The sequence below is a fragment of the Strongylocentrotus purpuratus genome, unplaced genomic scaffold (genome assembly GCF_000002235.5).
Source record: "Strongylocentrotus purpuratus isolate Spur 01 unplaced genomic scaffold, Spur_5.0 spur5_scaffold_19, whole genome shotgun sequence".
Lineage (NCBI taxonomy): Eukaryota > Metazoa > Echinodermata > Echinoidea > Camarodonta > Strongylocentrotidae > Strongylocentrotus > Strongylocentrotus purpuratus.
The window spans coordinates 7,539,349-7,561,136 of NW_022145604.1; the positions used below are offsets into that span (position 1 = coordinate 7,539,349).

General features: G+C 35.6%; 1 protein-coding gene across 6 annotated transcripts in view; it reads left to right on the plus strand.

The window, feature by feature from the left end:
- The window catches only part of LOC592651 (ras-associated and pleckstrin homology domains-containing protein 1), a 108,402-nt gene extending 88,412 nt beyond the window's left edge, over nucleotides 1-19,990 (plus strand). For 3 of the 6 annotated variants that reach the window (XM_030990167.1, XM_030990168.1, XM_030990169.1), the window contains exons 11-15: nucleotides 235-333; nucleotides 1,190-1,361; nucleotides 2,634-2,794; nucleotides 3,894-3,947; nucleotides 5,875-12,758. In XM_030990167.1, coding sequence (XP_030846027.1) covers nucleotides 235-333; nucleotides 1,190-1,361; nucleotides 2,634-2,794; nucleotides 3,894-3,947; nucleotides 5,875-8,205 — 2,817 coding nt within the window. In that variant the 3' untranslated portion in view covers nucleotides 8,206-12,758. Of the gene's footprint in view, nucleotides 1-234; nucleotides 334-1,189; nucleotides 1,362-2,633; nucleotides 2,795-3,893; nucleotides 3,948-5,874; nucleotides 12,759-17,768 lie in introns of those variants that run through there. The other 3 variants (XM_030990172.1, XM_030990171.1, XM_030990170.1) reach the window with 3 other exon arrangements.
- Nucleotides 19,991-21,788: the final 1,798 nt, after the last annotated feature.

Sequence of the window (21,788 nt, forward strand, 5' to 3'; positions counted from 1 at the left end):
GTACTTTTAATTCACCATGTATGAATTGTGGATGCGTAAAAAACCCTGCAACCTTGAAACAAAAGTACATTTGTACACTTAACGTTAAAGTACACTTCACGTAAAAGTACACTTCACGTAAAAGTACATTTACCTCTTTACTTTTATCATAATCTGTTCATAAACTTTCTTCTTACTCTGTATACATGTGTTTGTCAAATCTTTCATTTTGTTGATTCTTTTTTCTTTTTCCAGCATCCTCAAATCCAGCAGAAATCCAAATACATCAAGTACCTGTGTGCTGAAGACTATAGGACATGTCAGAGATGGATAGCTGGATTAAGATTAGCCAAGGTATGACATTTCTCCACTCTATATTCATTCATCCAACATATCCGGACGTACAGGATGTGAATATGCCAAATAAATGTAGATCCCTTCGATGTCCAATACAATTTGAAGTTCAAAGTTTGCCTCCTGAAAGTCTGTATGCAATTAAACTGGCTAAAACTCTAGTGGTTTAAAAAAGGTTTTTAATTCGCAAAAGTTTTAAAGAGTTGAAAGTGATTCTTGTCTACTTCCTCAAATACACAAACATAATTATAGTGACCATGTATACATGTAACACTGAACACTGGAATATTCAATTTGTAAGTGTAGCGACAGTAGTTATTCACAAGTGATATGGCTATCACTTTGTGATATGGCATGTTTAAGGGTTCCTTGTTAATCAAATATGCTGAATTTATATGAGTATAGTTACTTTAATAAGCAAGGGTGATTGTAATTGTATTCTCATTGATGGATGTGGAATCTACATGTGCATTTATAATTATGGGTGAAACTGGACTGTACACAGAATCAGTGTACATGCAATTTGAATTTCATTGCCTATTTGCTGATTTTCTGACTTTTTAATTGAAAGTACTAAAAATAGCAGCCCGAGAGCTGAATTACATTCAGTTTACAATAAAAGCACATCAAATTCATAGCGATGTTAAAACTATTATTACATAAAGCTTACAAGAATACGTTCATAGATTAAATTAATACGATATAATATTAAAACAAAAACTAAGTATAACAGACATTATTCTAAAAAGTTAACAATAACAGACTTGACTGATCCTACATGTATGTATGTACACTTTAGGAGTGAGAAATTAATAATAACACAAAGAAAAACAATGTTTGTTCTCCCTCTCTGCAGTACAATAAGATCCTACTCGAAAATTTCAGCGACACGCAGCGTGAGATGACGGAGTATGCTTCCAGCGCTGAAAGTATGTCACAATCTAGCAGTCTGACTGATACTGCTTCCCTCTCAAGTATGCAGTCTAGCTCTAGCTCACAGAGCTCAGGCAGTCTCCCCGCAACTCATGGTAGGTGGTGGTGGGAGCTGAGTGTGTGGCAGCAACATGTTGTAGATGGGGTTGTCAGTGTTGAGATATGTTGTGTTTGTGTTGTGGATGGTTCATGTTTGTTAACTTAGTATGGAGTCTTGTTTAGGCTCACAGAGCTCATGCGGTCTCATCGCAACTCATGGTAGGTTGTGGGAACTGAGTGTGTGGCAGGAATATGTTGTAGATGTGGCTGTACGTTGAGACTGTTGTTGTCATTCTATCATGGTTGTTCATTGAACATGCAGTGTAGTTGTAGTTTACAGAGCTCATGCAGTCTCCCTGAAACTCATGGTACACCTGTAGGTGGTAGGAGCTTGATTTGTGTGTGTGTATTAGCAACATACTTGCACAACTTGATTGTAGTTGTTGAGATATGGTGTCGGTGTGGACCATTGAAGTTCACCAAAATCAGGCAGACTTTCTGCAACTCGTGGCTTTTGGTGGTACACATAGCTTGAAGTGCGGCAACAACATGTGTGGCAACGTGTTGCTGTAGTTGTAAACTTGAGTTGCTGGATGCTGGTATTGATGGTGGGAATGGTGATGATAAGAGAGAGAATTGGAGAAGAGGGACAGTAACCATGCTATTTTCATGTTGCTGATGCAATTGCTGCTGTAGATGGCTAGCTTTCATTAGGTGTTGGTATACAATATAATAATACACACATGAACATCATGGATTTAGCTTGATACTAGAGCTTTGATGAAGAGATGGATAAAACATAAAGAACATGTAGATGTACTCTCTATGCCTTTCATGCTTTCATGCAAATCCATTCATTTTTAATTCTCAGGCAATTATATTTTAAAGTAGAGGCCTGATACATTTTCATATGCAACAAAATGTACAATGCAATTTCAAAGTATAGAGTAGTTTCAAGAAATGCTTGTTTGACAAAGTGCATCTTAATTATTTGTTTAATTTCTAAAAGTAATTATCTGTCCTGGAACTACTGAGATAAATCAGATTTAAGAAGTTACCAGACAATTTTATTTGGGATATAATCTATAGATAGAGGTACAGCTGTATAGAAGAAAAATATTGCTCATCAATTATATAAAATTGATTTAAATGTTTTAAGCACTTGATTTTATGGATATGAGAAGTGTTCTAATCTCAAACTAAACTATATTTCTAGAGATACAGTGTAGACTTTACAATATTAATTGACAGCTCATTGTATTCACTAATGTACGGTATATCTCACATGCACAGACTTCATATCACTTTATTTATTTTTTTTCCCGCAGGGTCCAGCCCCAGCAATAGCATCACAGCCAACCTCAACGCGCCCCTGGTCCTGCCTCCAATGACCGCCCAGTATCGCAAGAGCAGTATGGGTAATATGTTTTCCAACGCCTGGAAAAAAGGGCAGGAGGCCGAGACGCATCACCAACTGTCTATGCATAGGGTAACTATAGCAACGTGTCATGTGACTGGTCTCGACCAAACACATTAAGACATTTTGTTTTTGTTTTTAGATGTATTCTTTTGATTGTAAGCAGTATGTGTTTGTGGTTTGATGAAAGAGATTATTAAGTTGTTATGTTTGGCATGCATTTCAGTTGACAAGTCGACAAGGTCGATTTTGATGTTATACAATTGGCATAGATTTTGTTTTAATGTTTGGATAGTTTCCCTGTCATGGAGTACGTTTTTAAATAATTTGTTCCTGTTTTTGTTTTTAATCATTTGTTTTAGTTGATAGAGATGAATTGATTAGAAGTATCCCTAGCGATGTATTTGCAGTGAATTCCTTTGATGATTTACATTCTCCTAGTCTTCTTCACATGTACGTCTTTTAGGAGGGTGGGGTAATCGTAGTAAAGCATTAGAATTTTAATGATTTCTTACCAACATATCAAATTCATTGACTTTTGCTGTTACATGTATTTCAATTCATATTATTCCTGTAAATGATTATTATGCAACCTCTTTATGCCATGACCTATTGAATCTGATTCTTATAACCTGTAACAATGATTTGCTTGTGGGCTTATATAAATGCAGAGTTCACGACAGTCATAAATTCAACCAGACTCCCCGCTTTCATTTCAAATCATAATACAAAACATGTGCATTTTATACGTCCATGCAGATATGTACCTTGCTCAGTATAATCATTACATTCTCGTGGGCGGCGCTCATTATTTACTGCATTTTGTATTTACAATCATCAAATCACAAACTTGATATATTATATCATTCTTTCTCGGTATGTATCGATCATTCCAAATTGAAGTTGAGAAAAATATGATGTTGCGTTCCACTTCCACCTTATTGTATTTCCCTCCCCATATACAGTTTTCCTGTCCATATTATTACAATCTGCGCTTGTCTTATTTGCAATTTGATCATTTTTCATCTGTTAAACATTTTACTTGTTCCATATTTGACTTGATATACTCACAAGATTGTGTTTGTATCATATTTCATGTGCTTCTCTATGAGTTCTGTGCCATCTGTGCCGTGTTCGCATGTTATCATTGAATGTTGTCATTATTGTTTAGGAGCGCTACAGCACCCGTTCCTCCTCTCTACCATCAGGCAGGATTTTAGACGAGGTTTGTTTATGTTTCTTACCCTCCTTGCATGAAAGTATAATGTTGAAAAGCTAATCGACAGTTCTGGTAGGGATCTTAGAGAAGGACTGCACTACTTGTAGCTATTTGCGCCCTCTATATAGCAAACAATGCCTAAGCTGTACCCGTTGGTCCCCCATGATCCCCTTTTTCTTATGTTAATTGAGAGCTGAGTTGATGAGATTACCACCTGTCAGTGACCACGCAGGGTGGTCTAATCCCTCCTAACCAATTTAGGGCAGATACATGTAGGCTGTAAACAATATTTCCAACAAAAACCAACCCAAATCAACTAAATTCTTTTTTGTTTGGTGTCACTTGAACATGACAGAAAATGTGTGGGGTTTATAGGAAAATAAACACGTTTTGGAGAAAATTATCTACCATCAAACTACGACTAGTCCTTCGGTGTATATTTTCCCATTAGCACATATCATTGATATTTTTTTGTGTAGGGTTATTCAGCATATTTTTGTCATTCTGTTGATATATTGCAAGTCAAAAACCCTTCTAAAGATCTTCTTAGATATTCTAAAGGAAAGGTGCATTTCCTGAAGGCTTATAGATCTTCTAAAGGCGAATTTGGTCTACTTACCCCGTACTTAATCAGCAATTCAAAATAACTTCCAGACATAAACTCTCGGAATGTAAATTCACTACCAGAACTGGAGATTAGTTTCAACCCTTGCCATGCTACCTAATCGAAAAGTACAAGTTCTTGACAAGAAATCTAGACAAGTATATCTCAACAAGAATTCTATAAAAATTCACTAGAAGAAAAAAAAATCCACTTAGACAACGAAAAAATATGCCAATGTTTCAAAATCTCTGCATGTTTTTCTAATTTCCTACCTTTTTTAATTGGAATGACATTTTAGAGCAAGAACATTTAAAGTTTAAAAAGGACAGTTACTTTTTTTTCATTTGTCAGATAAATTTCGAATTTTGAAGAATTTCTGAAAATATTATATTTAAAAGATCATCTTTGGAAATGGGATGATGTATTATATTGCAACATACCGGTAAACAATTTAAATTCTTGCCAAGCTGGCAGCCTGTACAATTGGGAGCATGGTAAGGGGTTAGCTTTGTTATTTTGACATCTGTTTTGTGGCATGTTTTGATGTCTCTTGATGCATGAATGTAAGTTAAATGACGTCAGTTGTCGATTTAAGAATCTTCCAGATGTCACAAAGGACTTGTTATCCTTTTAACAATTGCTGATTACTTTTGACAAGATAAGAATTGTAGCTCAACAAGTTTTTTAATATGGCTTCCAAAGATACAGTAACCTTGAGAGATAGTAATGTCTAGAGGCTTTCCTAAAGAGACAACACACATATTTCATTAACAAAAGATAACGCCTGAGAGATAGTAATATCTAGAGACTTTTCTGTAAAGACAACACCCATATTTCATTTAAAAAGGATTAAGCTTGATGCCATAAAGGGTAATTGTTGTAAATGCCAATTTTTTTTTAAAGTTTGAAAAAAGAAAAAAGTCCTACCAAAGAATGTCATCTTTATCATTGAAGCAAATCTTGACAGGAAAAATGGTAATTCTTCGCATATGTTTAAAACGGTCTCTGTTCTTTGAGGGCATAAAGAAATTGAGAGAAAATGATATTCCTTTCACACAAAGTTTGAGAGCAGACAAATAAAAGTCGTTTAACCATGACAAGCAAACTTTGTGACAATGAAAAGGATGGGTATTTAAAAATAAGAATAGATATTTTCTTAATTTTGAAATGTTTCTTACAAAAAACACCCAAGAAGTGTGAACATAAATGATTGTCACTGATATAGTATTTGCTTGATGCTGACCAGTAGTTATTTCCAATTCTTTGTTATTACAACTAGACATACATGTACAATATAAACAATACCATGTCCGATACATTCTATTCCAGGAGCCACCTCTTGATAATCGGCCGCAACTCAACAACCAAACGAAAGCCAATTCTGGCAACACGTTTGACGACCTAGACGTGCAGAAGGCGTTGTACGACCTGGAGAGCGAGATCTGTGCTAGTCATCCACCTAACAATCCCACCCCACAACCTCCTCCTCCTACAACACAGCAGCAGGCAAGTAGTTATAGGTCACCTGCATCCCAAACTATCACTGACAATAGAAATAACAGTAACGCCCTAACCCGGGTACAGGTAGTCGCTTTGCATAACGATGCCATCTCGGTGACGGTGGCCGATTCGGCGGGCGCACGCGGCTCCACGGTGTCAGATGAGCCGATCTGGCAGTGCCAGGCCCCCACGCGGTCCAGCTTGCGGAGGAGCTCGGACACGCAGATAGGTTGCAGGGGAACCCAGGGGATCATCGTCTCTGGGAGACAACGGGGCGGAAGCTTGGCGAGTGCATGCGTCAAGAGGGTCAAGTTTAAAGAAGAGATAGAGGAGAAGATACCGGACAATAGTCCGGGCTTCGAACCCGAGCATGAGTACAGTTCCTCGCCACCAACCCCTCCTTTGCATTCCCCTCCTCCGCTTACTAACCCATCCTCAGCTAAACCCATCCCTAACCATTTTGCTTGTACACCATCTCATCTGGATTGCTTGTCACCTCAGCAGAATGCTACTGCACGATCCCCTAGTCCTCCCCCACCTTCTTTCTTTACCCAATGCATGGCACAAACACCCTCAACCAGTGACTCCCATCCCTCCTATTCACAGCAGCTAGGACCTCAAACTCAGGCCAGTGAATACCACCACCCTTACACCCACACCGCAACTGCTACCAGGGCCCAGCAGGATGATATCGTCTACGGCCAACCCATGACCTATGCCGGAGGGCCGGAAAACTACCCCCAGCCCACGCAGGGTAGCCAGGAAATCGTCGCCAAACAGCATAAGCTTATGGAGCTTGAGCAGCAGCAGCATCAGCTGCAGCAGGAGTTGCAGCATCAGAAACTGCAACTGGAAAAGCAGATTCAGCAGCAGCAGCAAGACCAACTCAAGCAGCAGCTGCAACACCAGCAGCAGTTGCAGCAACAGCGGCAGGAGCAGGAGAGGAGACAGCAAGATTTGCAGAGGCAGGCTTCTGAAAGAGCTTATCAGCAGCAACAGCAACAACTTCAGAGACATTTATCAATGGAGAGGTCGCAGCCACAGCAACCACAATCAATGCAGAGGCATGTGTCATTTGATGCAGTTAGATCTCCACCATCACCGCAACCACAAATTCAGAGGCATGTTTCTTTTGAAAGGCCTCCGTCGCAGCAGCAACAGCAGCAGCAATTGCAGCCACAGATTCAGAGACAGACATCAGTTGATCGGGCACAACAGGGACAGAATCTGAGGCAAGCCAATCCTGTCTTTCTAAATGAACTCAGTAATGCGCTTAAACCCAGACAGCCCGTTCCATTGCCTGGCAACAGACAAACTGTGGCTACCACCCAACCTTCACAACAACCCCCAAAATCTCAGTCTCCACCCCGCTCTCCAGCCCACCACAACAACCAACACTATCAACCCCAACCCAACTCTTCTCCTTCTCCTTCTTCTTCTCCGTCCCCTCGTCATCATTACCAGACCCAACAATCACACCCTCCTACAAACCACCAACCTGTCAGTCAGAGTTACTCCCAACCCTCGCCCCAACCACACCCACAACTTCAGCAGTCTTTCTCTCAACCACGCTCTCCCCAGCCACACTCTCCGCAACACCAGTCTTACCACCAGCAGTCCCCGTCCCACGCCCACGTCAATGTACGAGACAAGCCCCCACCATCGCCCAAACCCATCTTGGCAAACAAAGTGCCCCCTCCCATGTCCCCCAAACCCATGTCTCCAAGACCGATGGTCAACCAGAAGCCAAGCGTCCCACGTCCTGTGGTCTCTCCAAAACCCAGTGTCCATGGGGACAGGCCACTCCCCATGTCGCCCAAGCCCTCACCCAAGCCCTCTCCCAAGCCCTCCCCTAAACCTATGGCCAAACCGGTGCACGTAAACAACATGCTCCCTCAAGGTAACGCCTATCCTCCAAACTCATATGGTGTGCCAATGAGCCCTAGCAACTCGTCTGTGAGCTCCACTTCCACGCCCTCCCCATCCCCCTCTTCCAGTTACAGATCACCCCCTTTCCCTAGCAACAACAATGCCCCGCCCCAGAAGGCCTCTAGGCCGCCTCCCCCACCAAAGAGAAGCGACACGACAAGGCTGAGCACTATTGGTTCACCGACGAAAACAAAGAAGATACCCCCTACCCCACCCACAAGGATTACTTGATAGTTTCATCCCCCCCCCCCTCCCTCCGGCCGATTACCCCTATGTGTACACGGCATGTTTCCCTTATCCTAAACCTCGTTTGATGTTTTCATACTCTTACCATGTAATGCTATGCTGTGATTTGATGTAATTTCAACTTCTTACCCTTCCCCCAACCTGAAACCTAGTCAACCCCCTACCCCACCACCTTCCAGTAAAACCCTTAAGCTTTCATGATCATATACCTCAAGATTCCACAAAACCCCAGTGTTTGACGTGTTCCCGCGTGTGTTTTGTGCTTCTATAACCTTCACAAAAAGATGTGTTTCCACTCGAAAGAAAGCAATGATCTTATTTGTGTAAGTGTGATGTATATATTGCAGCACTCATAAGAATTCATGCCATGCAAAATAAAAATCGGACTTTGGAAAGAAGTTGTAAAGCTTACACACGCAGCAATTTTATTCTGTCATTTTGCACAGCTAATGACAAGTGTACATAGGAAATAAAAGTAATATAACATAACACAATTCTAGCATTTTTGTATACATGTAGATTGTTTGTACACACGAACCAGATAAACTACTAATGTTTTTTATTTGAGAGAGAGATTATTAATATATAATGATGCACCCATTGCAATGTGTAGAATTTTATTTATACTTAATTCGTTACTTGCCATTTTTGCTCACAAATGTGCAATTTTTACCAAGGTACACAGGTTTAGTAGATGTAGATTCAGAATTTAGTTGAAATGGTAGAAATTTTGTTGAAAATGAAGCTTTATCATCAAATGTAAAGAGAATATTTTAGCAGCTGGGCTGATAGTTCCCTGACCTTTCAGTAGCAGAAGAGTGGCCAACTTATGTTTATAGATTATTTTTTATGTTATGAAGAGAATTTCATATTTACATGTTTTTATTTTGTAGTAACTTAGAAAGTATAGCAAAATTGTATTTGGTTCTATTTTGATAGAAAAATATTTAGTTTCTGTTTTCTGATGTTTCAAATGTGGACAAAAAATATAATTAAAGAGGAATTCAATTCTTTAGAAATGCACATTAATATGGGCTCTGCTTTTTTCTTTTTCTTTATTTGAATTGTTAATCTGAAATATAGGAATTGCTTTTTTTATTTATTTTTTATAGCAAATTGCTTTTTCCAACCTTTTACCTGTAAAATTGCATGACAAATGTGTATTCTATGAAGAAAAGAAAGAACTTTGCAATGTGTCCAATTCGTTCAGAAAGAATTCTACAAATGTATTACAACTACAACCAGAAGCTGTCAGCTCAAACTTTTAGCTGAATACAATTGAGTTTTAATTCCCCTTTAGTCATTATGATGGCAATAATTTCCTCAGTTGTGTCAGATCTGTTGTTATTTACCAATGTTATGATCATCGATTGATGCAGAGCAAGATTCTTTCTGAAATATTGTATATGCTCAAGAAATGAGCGCCTAAACCATTTAGAAAACATTTAATTTACAAAGTTCAATGCTGCACTTCATGTACTTAATGTGAGACATTACCAAAAATAGAAATTTGTAGAAGGATGATTGAAAAATAACCCTTCAAACTAGGGATTGTTTACTCTTTATTAATTTCCTTTAAAACAGTTTAGCTTTTTCTGTTAATTTCACAACTTTATGCTCTGATGCTGTACACTAAAGTAGTATCGGTAGTTGATAAATGGAGGGATTTCATGAAAATATGCAATTGGTGCTGTCATAAATGTACAATGATACATATTAATATCATGAGTGATAATCTGAAAGAAAGTGAGGAAAGAAAATGCATTTTGTCAACTTTCTTGAATCCATGAGTCTGACTTCTTGGGCATCCCAGAGAATCTTGTGATGTATCCTCTATTTAGAATAAACACATGTTTCTATGGGATGTTTGTGAACTTAGACCTGTGACTGTTTCAAGAAACTGGCCCCAGATACTTATATGAGTTAATATATTCACATTATCTTCTTCATGTACATCCACTTACACCATCACCCTCAAAATCATCATCATGATTCTTATTTTCTCAATTCTATTTCTTCTGAAATTCTTCTCTTTCTTTCATTGGGTATCATTACCTGATAATACACTGCTATCACACTTTCTGTTGAATTTTATCTTTATCATCATCATCATCATCATCATCCTTATCAACATCATCATCATTATCATTATCATCACCATCATCCTCATCATCATTGTCTTCTATTATCAACACCATTGAATATTCTCTGTATTTTTTCTCAAGTGTAGTTGTAAACAACATACACTATACTGCTTCTAATAGGTGCTATATTGATGTAGTCTGTAATTATAGTAGAATTGAAACCACTGTGGTCCAAATTCCAACTTTGACTGGTATTGGAATGCTTTGATATGTTCATTACAAATTGAGAAACCGAAAACAGATCACAATTCCTTCCATCGCATAGTTCTCAGTGAATTTTTATCTGAAAAAGGGAAAGGAATACATTACCATTCTATTATTTTACTTCTTATTCTAAGATTTTTTTTTTAAAGAAAGGTTTTTAGGAACAGAGAGATCATTCCTTTACTATGAATAACAGTTTTATTTTAAACTAGAGCTATATACCACATGTTCATTAAAACATCAATTACATGTTACTGATATGTGTGACAGCTTGGTGTGACATATTTTTGCACATTTGTTTCAATGAGTGTTCAGTGAACCAACATTGAAGAAAAAAAGTAGAAAAGGGCAGCTATCTTGATCTCATATACACCTCCCCCCCCCCCCCATCCCAAAGCTTAAATGCAATGTTCTTCATCGATATATACAAATATTTATTCCCTTTGTTAAGTCCGACATATACATTTAAAGTAATCATATGTGATCTGTTTCTCCCCAGTCCCATGCATGTCATTGCATGTCTGTTTTGCCAAGAGACAGTTTATCAATATTAATGGTCTGTATGTGATGAATGTATTCTCTCAATCCAATACCAACCAAAGTTCGAATTGGTCCACCAGTGTCGGTTTCTTATTATGATATTTTCTATATGTGTACATACAGTACAGCTTGTACATACTGTGTATTTTCTATATGAACATATCCCTATTTTAGACGGATAATGTGTACAATGTAAATTGAATGTTTTGTGTATAACCTAAAATTGGCTCCTTGTTGATTTCCATTTTTATGTCTAAACTATTCAGAAAATTGTAATCGATGCTCTAGATTTTTTAGATTGACAAGATTAATTTAGGGATCAGTATATCCCTCCAAAATGGTAAAAGTTGCTTGTAAATATGAGCAGTTGGGTAGCACCACGTCTTTGATATGATAGACTGATGAAGCTGAAAGATGGAAGGAAAACAAGAAAACTAGATTAATATATTTTTGTCTTTGAAAATAGAATATTTTTTCTTTCATCAGTGAGCGTGATGAACAGTTTTATTCATTGCTGAAAACTTATCATTGGAAATGATACTTCTAGGCTTTCTTTGTTTTGACATTTTAACATTTGAAATATTTAAAAAGATTATGTTTTATGAACCTTAATGATATTATAATGACATCTCACCTTGTACAAATTCACATCATGTTTTCATTTTGTTAGTAAACCATACAGTAGTTTTATTGATGGAATGGCACGTACCCCTAACAGGAGAAAGGGTTTGTGGGACTGTAGTGTAATGTTTTTATGGATCTGATTGATTTTATGCAAGAGTTATTTTGGTATATTAATATATATTACTTTGAGTTTTAACAACTTTTATATTAACTATAGTCTGTAAGATAATGTATATACTCATTGATAAGATATATCCATAATTATATAGTAAGTATGAATTTGCGATATCTCAACATTACAAGAAAACGTACGGTTAGTCAGAAATGACACTGCAATATAACATTCTTGATGTCAGAGGCGATGACTATGTTAATCATGATTATAATTGATATTCCAATAACCATGGATTATGCTAACTGTACACAAACTGCACATAGAGGGCGTGCTTCCTTGATTGGAAGTGATACGACCTTTGACATTTTTATCTGCTCTTTTGTCTTGCAAGTTCAAATAGAAATATGTATCTCATCATTGGCAACTATAACTTTTTTATCTTTAAACCATCACTCTTCAAAGAAATTAATTTACACAGGAAGGAAGAAATAGAGGAATTGCAAAGTAAATGTTGTGATGATATTAAAGTCTTTTGACATCTTATCAGAAGAAAGAAGTTGATACAAAGCATTTGATATTAAGATGAAAGTGTATATGAAGAGAAAAATATGAAGGTTTTTGCATCATGAGGCAGTTGTAGCCATAAATCTGCTGTTTTCTTCTATAATTTGTTATCACTAAAATGAGACCACCTGGGACCTTTTTCACAAAGCTTTTTTTCAATGGCAAATGACATAAATCAGTGACAAATCTGCTGATAACCAATCAGAAGCAAGGATTTCAGTAGCTTATAACAAAAACTGTCATTTGTCACTGATGACAAGTTTTGTGAAATGGGGCCAGGATTGCTATGCTATTCTTGTATGATACAATGAAAATATATGCCACAAGCCATGATAAGATGAAAACCACTCTTGCATTCTTAATTTTTTGTTTTTATTTCTTGCCTTGGGTTTATTCTCATTTATTCTCCCTTTTCCTCCCCTCTCATCAGACCATTTGTCCCCCATCATCCATTATTGTTCTGTCTCCACATTAGTTCATTTATATTTTGTTTGTACATGTATTTCATTTGTGGTTTTAAGTCTGTCTATGTTCTCATGTTCATCGTTTTTTCTCTGTGATTCAGTGATTATGTTCGCAAATTCAGCGCAGAAATTAATTCTAAACTCCCCTTTAACATTTTTCAGTCTTCCTAAATTTGACAGGAACTTTTGTACTTGTATTTAACATTGAGCTGTCACAATGGAATTTCATTATTAGAATTATCAAATAAAATGGGTCGCTCTGTGCTGAATTTGTGTAGCATTTTCACAAACTTACTGGGTTTTCAGTACATTCATGTGTGTTAATTGTGTGTGATATTTTCAATCTGTTCCGTTCGACTATTTAACCTCATCAATTGTCCAACAAAGTCACATAATGCTGACATTAAGAAAAGGGCTTCAATTTGTACCAACTTCAAACCACATGTATGTATACCTCCAACCTGTAAACTATCATGTACAGTAATGCCTTCTCCTTTTTACATGTCTAAATTCTGCCCTTTGTATTAAAACTTTTCATACATGCTCAATTTCCAATTTCTAAAGCTATATTACCCTAATGTTCAGTGTAGGAGTGTATTTCATGCAAATTCAATTCGATCCACAAATGACAGTGACATTTTGAAATCATCCATAAACATATTTTATTTACACATTGCAAATATAGACATTTTTAGATGGCACAAATTACATACATTTTCACTATTTAGATGGTATATAAGCACACAGCAGAACATAATTTGTTTGTTAAGATCCAAAATAAAAAATTTTCATAAATATATAGTGCATAAATCACCAACCCCTTCCTCTTCCTTCATCCCAGATATAACGATAACTCCACGAAGTGTGAAAGGTGCCTGATGTGTGTGTTTTTAGCGAGTGTGAACATACCAATTTATTTGAACTGATATATGAATAGTAAACAAACATTTAATCACTCTTTTGTTGCATCTATGCAGATTGAAATATATTTAATTTTCTTAACTAATTGGACTTCTGGACACTAACCAAATATTATATGGCTGTGTGATATATCTTTACTCTTTCTGTAACTTTCTAGTTAATTGAGAACTGACACTATTAACTGTTCCCCTTCAATGTCAGATATTTAGATGTTGCAAAGATTCTCATCCTTTAATAGTCACTCGTTCCAATTGAGAATTGGCATGATTACAATGCAGACACTCTCATATCAAAATTAATTCTGATACTTAATAGATTTCAATGGCATAAAAAAGAAGAGATTTGACATGATAATGTGAAACTTTAATTGTAACAAAATGAGTGGTTAATTTGTTGTTTACTGTTTGAAATTTTTGTCATCATTGTGGTTTTCATCCCATTCTCTCCCCTCATAAACATGTTTTCACTCCCACTCATAACATACATGAAGTGGTATTATTAGAAATATCTATTGTCATACATAATTTATTGTCTATCTATTTTTTATCCTGCATACAGCAAAAAAAGAAAGCAAGAACAAAAAAGTTAATTATTTGAAATAGCACTTTAAAACATCCAAAGACATTGTAAATATCTGCCACATTTGAGCTAGGTATCTGTTTTTGTGCCTTTCTCTCTCTCTCTCTCTCTCTCTCTCTCTCTCTCTCTCCCTTTCTTTTGTCTTCCTTTCCCTCTTTTTTCCCCCTCTTTTTTTTATTCTCAATTTTGATACTTCTAATGATGGACTTCTACCGCCCTAAGCAGCGAGAAACCTAGAATATTAACCAACATGATTAGTAAGCATAGATATGTATTCAAATGATTTGACAGATGTTTATCGTTGAAGCACTGCTGCACCGGAGTTGTGTGTTATCTTGCACCTTGCATCGTTGTATTGCACTCGATACTGTTCTTTTGTGATCTGCACTTATATTTTCTGGTATTTTCTTCCAGCACTTTGCAGTTTTTACTATCTCTACTTTGCTTGCTTGAATTGGTATCTAAAAAGTCTTCTTTAATAACAAAAGAATATCCTAGTTTTAAAACAAATATTTCAAATTAACAATAATAAAATATAGGATTCAAAAAATATTTGCTAAGGTAAGAATTTGCAATTTAGAACTTAACATTTGTAAGAATTTTCTAGCTTTATTAAATTTTGCCTCACAATTTTATATGCTGTCTTTGAAAATATCAGGCAAGTGTTATAAACTTAGGTTTAATACTGCTTTTTTGTACCTGATATTTGTTTACAACACAATTTTGTTAATAAAAAAAATGCTAAAAACCAAATCACTGCCTTCGCAGCAAGTAGTTGATAAATATTCAATAAAAAAAACCTAGCACATTAATTTTCTCTCAAAATATTAAAGCTTTTATCACAAAGAAATGAAAATAAATTAAATGGAAATTTCAAAAAAGCCTTGCTGCCTGCCATGTACTGCACGTGTCTGCCACTACCTTGTATGCACACTGCCCTCTACCTTCGCATTCCTGTCACATACCTTGCATGCTTTCATCGTTTGTGTCAATGTAAGTTTCCTTTTTGTTTGATTTCTCTCCTCTATCTGTTGATTAATGCATGTGTTTAATGTTGGCATGTGGTATAATTTATTAGTTCAATATATTTATTTCTTGTTGGTACATATGTGTTGTCGTATTAATTTATTTAAAGTTTTTTCCTATGGTCTTTATTTTGCAAAGTTAAGGTTTTGGGTAAATCTAACACAGACTTCATCATTCGATATGTTTTTTTTTTTTTCTCCCTTTTTTTCTTCATAACAATGAACTTTACCTGCGAAATATATGCATGTACCGGTAGGCATTTTAGGATGTAATATCAAATGCAAGTTCTTTTTGAATTTGTATATTTGGTATAAGAAAATAGTACATACAGTACATGTATTAGCCTAAACATCTCTTATCAAAGGAGCTGATTATGATCAAACGTTAGTACGAGCAGAAAATTGATTTGTGCTTTGATAACAGAGGTTTCTAGAAAATCTAGAATTAATTTAAAGAGATATTTAATTAAATGAGCCATGGAATCACTTTGATGTGAATTTCCTTTGAAATTGGATTCTTTCAATACGTTATAATAAGGGATAATTTAAGATAAAAGTATTTGTGAAAATACCATGTGCGCTATTCTTATTATGTAAGATTGGATATTAAGTTTGCACTTGTATTTGTTTAAAATGTGTATTCTAGTTACTGACAAATGGGGGTTTCAAAAACAATTTTGTACTCTTATGAGAAATCACAAATTTTCAGAATAGTAATATTTCTGTAATGATATTCAGGAGTTTTGTGTGTTGTGTTACTGCATTTTTCACAATTTTCTTTACCTGTATGTACATGTATGTGCATCTGCGCTTTGTTCTGAGAATTTGATTTTGCAACAATGAAATTGCATGGTTATTTGATATTATGTTCTTATGTATTTTTGTATTGTACCCAGAATGCGTTATGTGGAGTGAGGTTATATCATTTCTGTTTTTTTTTTCTTCTCTAACTTTGTTCATCACATTTTTTTGTCCCTCGTTTTCTTTCAAAATCTTTCTGAAAACTTACCTTTTTTATTGAATTCTGATTTGGATTTGGCAATTTTTTAAAACAAAAATCTATGTTTTCTTTTCCCAACTATTTTTTTGAATTATACAAATAAAATCATGATATATAAATAATCTCAAAACAGGCTGTGGAAGTTGTCACAGCACAATTTGGTCATATATTTTCATCACTTCGGTCTACCTTATTTCGCTCAGGCAATCGACTATAATGTTTTTTTAATAGAAGGAAGTATAAATAGAATGTGATCAAAATATAAGTAGAACAAGCAAATTTGTTCCAAACATCATTGTGATGATGCAGATTGGTTAGTTTTATGAAACTTTAACCAGATTGTAAATATTTTTTGTTGACTTTTCAGAAAGCACATTATGATATGACCTCACTTCAAAGTTTGTTGTTGATTTGATAAAAGAGTTTTCAGTGGAATGGCAATTTGGAATTAATTGATATATGCTTCCCTATTAACTTTAAGAGAAAGAAGGAAGTTTAAAAAAAGCTTGCTAATTGTATTATATTCATATTTAGCGATTTCAGTAATTTCTTCAATTGATCAGAGACGATCACTTGAATCCTTCAGTTGCATATCACAGGCAGAATTTGCTATTCCACTGGTTTTATTAAAGAGTTATCAGAGCTTTATATATCACAGAATGGCTGTGATTATGTTGTCTGCATTGTATAATGTAAGAAATGCTTTATGGATTTTTGAATGTAAATGTATGGTTCTTTTCTTGATTGATATCATCTAGTGTCATTAAAATGTTTGAAGTCAGGAATATTCGTTGATTTTATAATAATTGTCCAAAGGAAGGAAGAACAATTTTTTTGTGCATTCAGTTTTGCTTTCAATATCATTAGACTCTCATAAGCTGAATTTTTGTAAACAGGAAATGCCTAATTTGACATGAAAACGAGACAGTTTGTATTTTCATATCATAATGACAATTTACTTTTAAATTCGACCACGTTTACAGCAACAATAGCATGATGATATATCTTGAATATGTGATGAATAGATATAGTAAAATCATGTCAGTATTTTTCATTTGAGGTACAATATATTTTTAATAATTCAAGTTGAGGACAGGAAGGATGAAATACTTCCCTTACCACTAGAAAAAAGAGCTTTGTTTTGCTTCTCGTTTGTTTCTGTGGGGCTGTTTGTCGTCATAGATTTGATTATCTGTATATGTACTATTAAAAACAATATATTGAGGTTGTACTTTGATGTATTACAAGAGGTATTGAAACTAATCCTTTGTTTGTTCTTCTCTTTTTTTGCCCCCCCCCCCCCTCCATTCAATTTTAATTTCTACCTAATCCCTCCCCCCCCCCATAAAAAAAAATATATATATATAGGACTCCTCTCATGAGGCAGAGTCAAGTGACGGAGAGGATTAATAATCATCCGCAATACGATCCCTGGTCGATGATGCAGACATCGCCATCGATGTCTCTGTCGTTCCCGTCTTCATCATCCTCATCATCTTTGAGATCCATGACGTCACCCCCACCATCAAGATTTCCCTCATCGCCAACCCCAATGTCATCATCATCGTCATCGTTACATCGATCCCTGTATCAGCCGACGTCGCCATCGTCGTCGTCGATGAAGTCCACATCCGTGTGGGAGCCATGGCAGTATCGTTCTTTGGATAGGTAGCATAACGTTTTGGGGGGATTCACACTAGCCAGCTGTAATTTGCATGACTGCTTAATTAGCATGTCCCTATTCAAACGCAGCTATTATGTAAGGGTCATTCACATATGGTGCGGTAATCGCCTAAAAAAATGCCGCAGCAAACTTAAACCATTTCATGAATATTTTGCAAGAGGCAAAATTATCCACCCACCTAGACGGAGTAGTCCTTCTGCTTGGAAAAGTTTTTACCATCTTTCGACTTTTGCCATTTAAGCCAGAATCGGTCTTACATACATGTAATATGACATGTATTCCAAATGAAATAGACTGATTTTTCAGTCCACCTCCTGAATCTCTATAAACTCGCCTATTTCTGATGCAACATGCAAAAATGTGAAGCACATTGTGCTTGCACTTTTTTCATTTTATTTTGCTTTACCTTGGTTTTGAAGCTGTTTACCGCTTCATGTGTGGATGTACCCTAAGGAAGGCTGATCTATGAAGAGCTCTAACTTCTTTTACATCTGAAATACTGAACATTAGCTGATGATATATATATATATATATATACCTCTCATCTTGTCTTGTCCTTAAAACCTCAATCAGTTGTATTGGCAACTCTCAGTCTGTACCACCCACAACTCTAATACCCAAGCTAACAACAAAACCAACTACAAGTCGACCGATAACGATAACCAAGAGCATTTTGTCCATTTGGGGTAATGTAATATTTTTTTTGGTCTATGGTCGGTCTGGTGTTGGTCTTGTTAATGTTGAGGTGCCTTGCGGATAAAGTCTTTGCAGCCCAAAGATTGTTCAAGACTGAACAGTAAAGAATCTGACTCATTTTAAGCCCCCCCCCCCCCACCCCTCAAAACATGAAATGCCATGAAGAACAAAACGTAGCTGATACATGTATTATCCATTTTATGAATGTCATAGAACTAAAATGCTGCAACTCCATGTATTTAGTCTTCTGGGAATATTTCTCTCATTTATTAGCACAACAGTTTAGTATGTGAATCTGTACTCCCATATTTGTATTTTGCATTGCAAGCATCAGATGCGATAGCTGGGAGTTCCACCTTTTCGTCAGTATTAATTTCAGAACAACTATTCAAAAGTTGCCCAATTTACCCATACACCATTGTATTATTTATATATCAAGGACTAGAAATGGGAAAGAGCTCAAGATTAGCTTTAATGAACTGCATGGTAGGTAAGGACGTTCCACAGTAATGTTAGAGCGTACCTTAGCTACGCAGGGCAAGCTAATCATGTATTTACTATGCACAATACCAGAAATTTCAGGCGCTGTGCATGGTGAATACATAACCAGCTGCCCTGAACTGCTAAGGTGCAAAGGAACAGTACTGAGGAACACCCTTAAACAAATTTCATAGTCTCCCCTCCTTCAAGGAAGTCTAGCATTTAAAACACGGTCTTGATGTACGTGTGACTCTTTTCCATCCTGTTTCAAAATTATGCAAGTTAGAAATTAAAGTGCACTTGTCTATTAGAAGATTTAGAAACAAAACACCTTCAAAAAAAAAGCGATGGTATGGTATATTTTTTACCAAACATTGACCTTTAATGTTACATAGATTGATATAATTGTTATCCTGTAATCGTTGTAATATATACTTACTAAACTGATCATGATGCAATAGTGAAATTGTAGTGCTTAGAGATTACCGGTAGTTGTATTGTCGATGAACAGTATGGTTGTGAGAATTACATGTATGTATGTAAATAATAATTTTATTGGGGAGAGCATTAATTCAACTTGAATCTGTACATACCTGGTGTGATATACTTTGTAAATCTACATCAAATTAGGATTTCTCTAATCCAGTAAAACAACAAAAATGGAGGAACATGTAACAAAAGTGAAATGCCAAATTGTAAACGAAAGAAATGATTTTAAATTCCACATCTCGGCCAACTGTAAAATTATTAATCTAAATTATGAACTTGCACATATCCACATGCACTGCTTGATAAAATCAAATTATACTTGTATCATATCAGCTCATTTTGCACATTGTCTCTTGTGGAATAAGTTTGAGACGTGCCATAGTTTTAGGGTTTACAAATTTTAGCAAATGTACATCAACAAGATGCTTAGGACAAGAAGTCAAGAATGATGATTGTAATGAACATAAAGTTCAGATAACACAGGCTTATACAACAGGTAGTTGTACTACATGTACGATTGTAGTATTTTTTAAAATGATTTAAACTGTAATATTGTTTATGTCAAAAGGTGCTACCGATAAATTAGGAAATTTCCTAAAGACAGTTGGGATTCAAAAAGAAATTTCTTGCCATAAATAACAGTGCCATTTGATTTTTGATGATTTTTTTTCTCCAAACATTCTTGTACAAACAACTCATTTCTTTGGGTAAAATGACGAAACATGATAATAATTTTGTAGTTGTGATTTCAAGCATGGTACATTAATCTTTTTGTATGAAGAAGTTTGACCTATAGGCAATTTAGTTTATATCCTTGTACTCTTTATAAAGAGTTGAACATGTAACTTTTTTCTGTGAAAACTAAACTTTATATTGCTTTTATTAGTTCAGATATACATGTAAGGAGAAAGATTAATTCAAATCAACTCGAGAAAGAATAAAGACATCTTCACTTTTAAGATTATATAGTAGACCACACATTGATCAAAATTATTGAGATCAAATTTTAATGAATTTAGAGGTATAACAATTATTATTATTAATAAAATAAAATTGTATAGTTATATAATATTGACTGGCCTTGAGGGGTATATCAGAAATATTTACCAAGCTCAGATCATATTGCCCCGAGTCGAAAGACGAGGGCAATATGGTCTTAGCGCGGTCAATATTTCTGATATCCCCCCGAAAGTAAAGCCAGTCAATATTTGTATTGTTATCCAAATCAGACATCTAGAGCAAATACAGACATCCACCATGACAATCTCAAGAACTGAACAAACTTTGTCAAACCAGCACTGTGCATCCAGTGCTTGACACAATTTCGATACACTGCAAACAGTGTGCATTTGGTGTGATTATTACGTCACAATAGAGTGCGTGCAAAGTGCGCAGCTTCTCGTACGCATAATAGATGCGCAATGAAAATTACAAAATACGGCGCAGTCAATACAAGATGCCCGGATGCGAGACCGTGGAAAATACCAAGGTATATTTTCGCTTGTCTCTACACGCAAAGTCAATACGCGCAGGGAGACCAAGGAAAATACAAAGAATATACCCCTCCGTTCCCACTGCTAGTAAAAACTAGGGCAATACGGTTTTGTAAATGACTAGCTCAGATGTCTGATACGGGTAATAATACATTGTAGTTGAGATTGTATTAACGGAATCCCTTATATTCAAACTGTATATATATTTTGGTTTTCATTGTATGCCCCATCCTGCAAAAAAAAAAACCCAGGAAATTAGGAGGTTTATTAGATCTGTATGGTAAACAAAGTAAAGGTCTATGCAATAAATAGGATTATATAATAGGTCAATATCTATGCAATCGATATTAGATATTGGTTGATTATGCTTGTACACTGTATGTCCCTGAAAATGTAAAAATGACCAACATTGTGAGTGTTTTAGAAAATTAAAATTCATTGTCTATTCCCTTGCATATACATATATATTAATTACTCTACGCAAAAGATTAATTAGTATTTATATAATGTAGTAATTGTGGAGAAAATCTAGATGTTCTAAGTTAA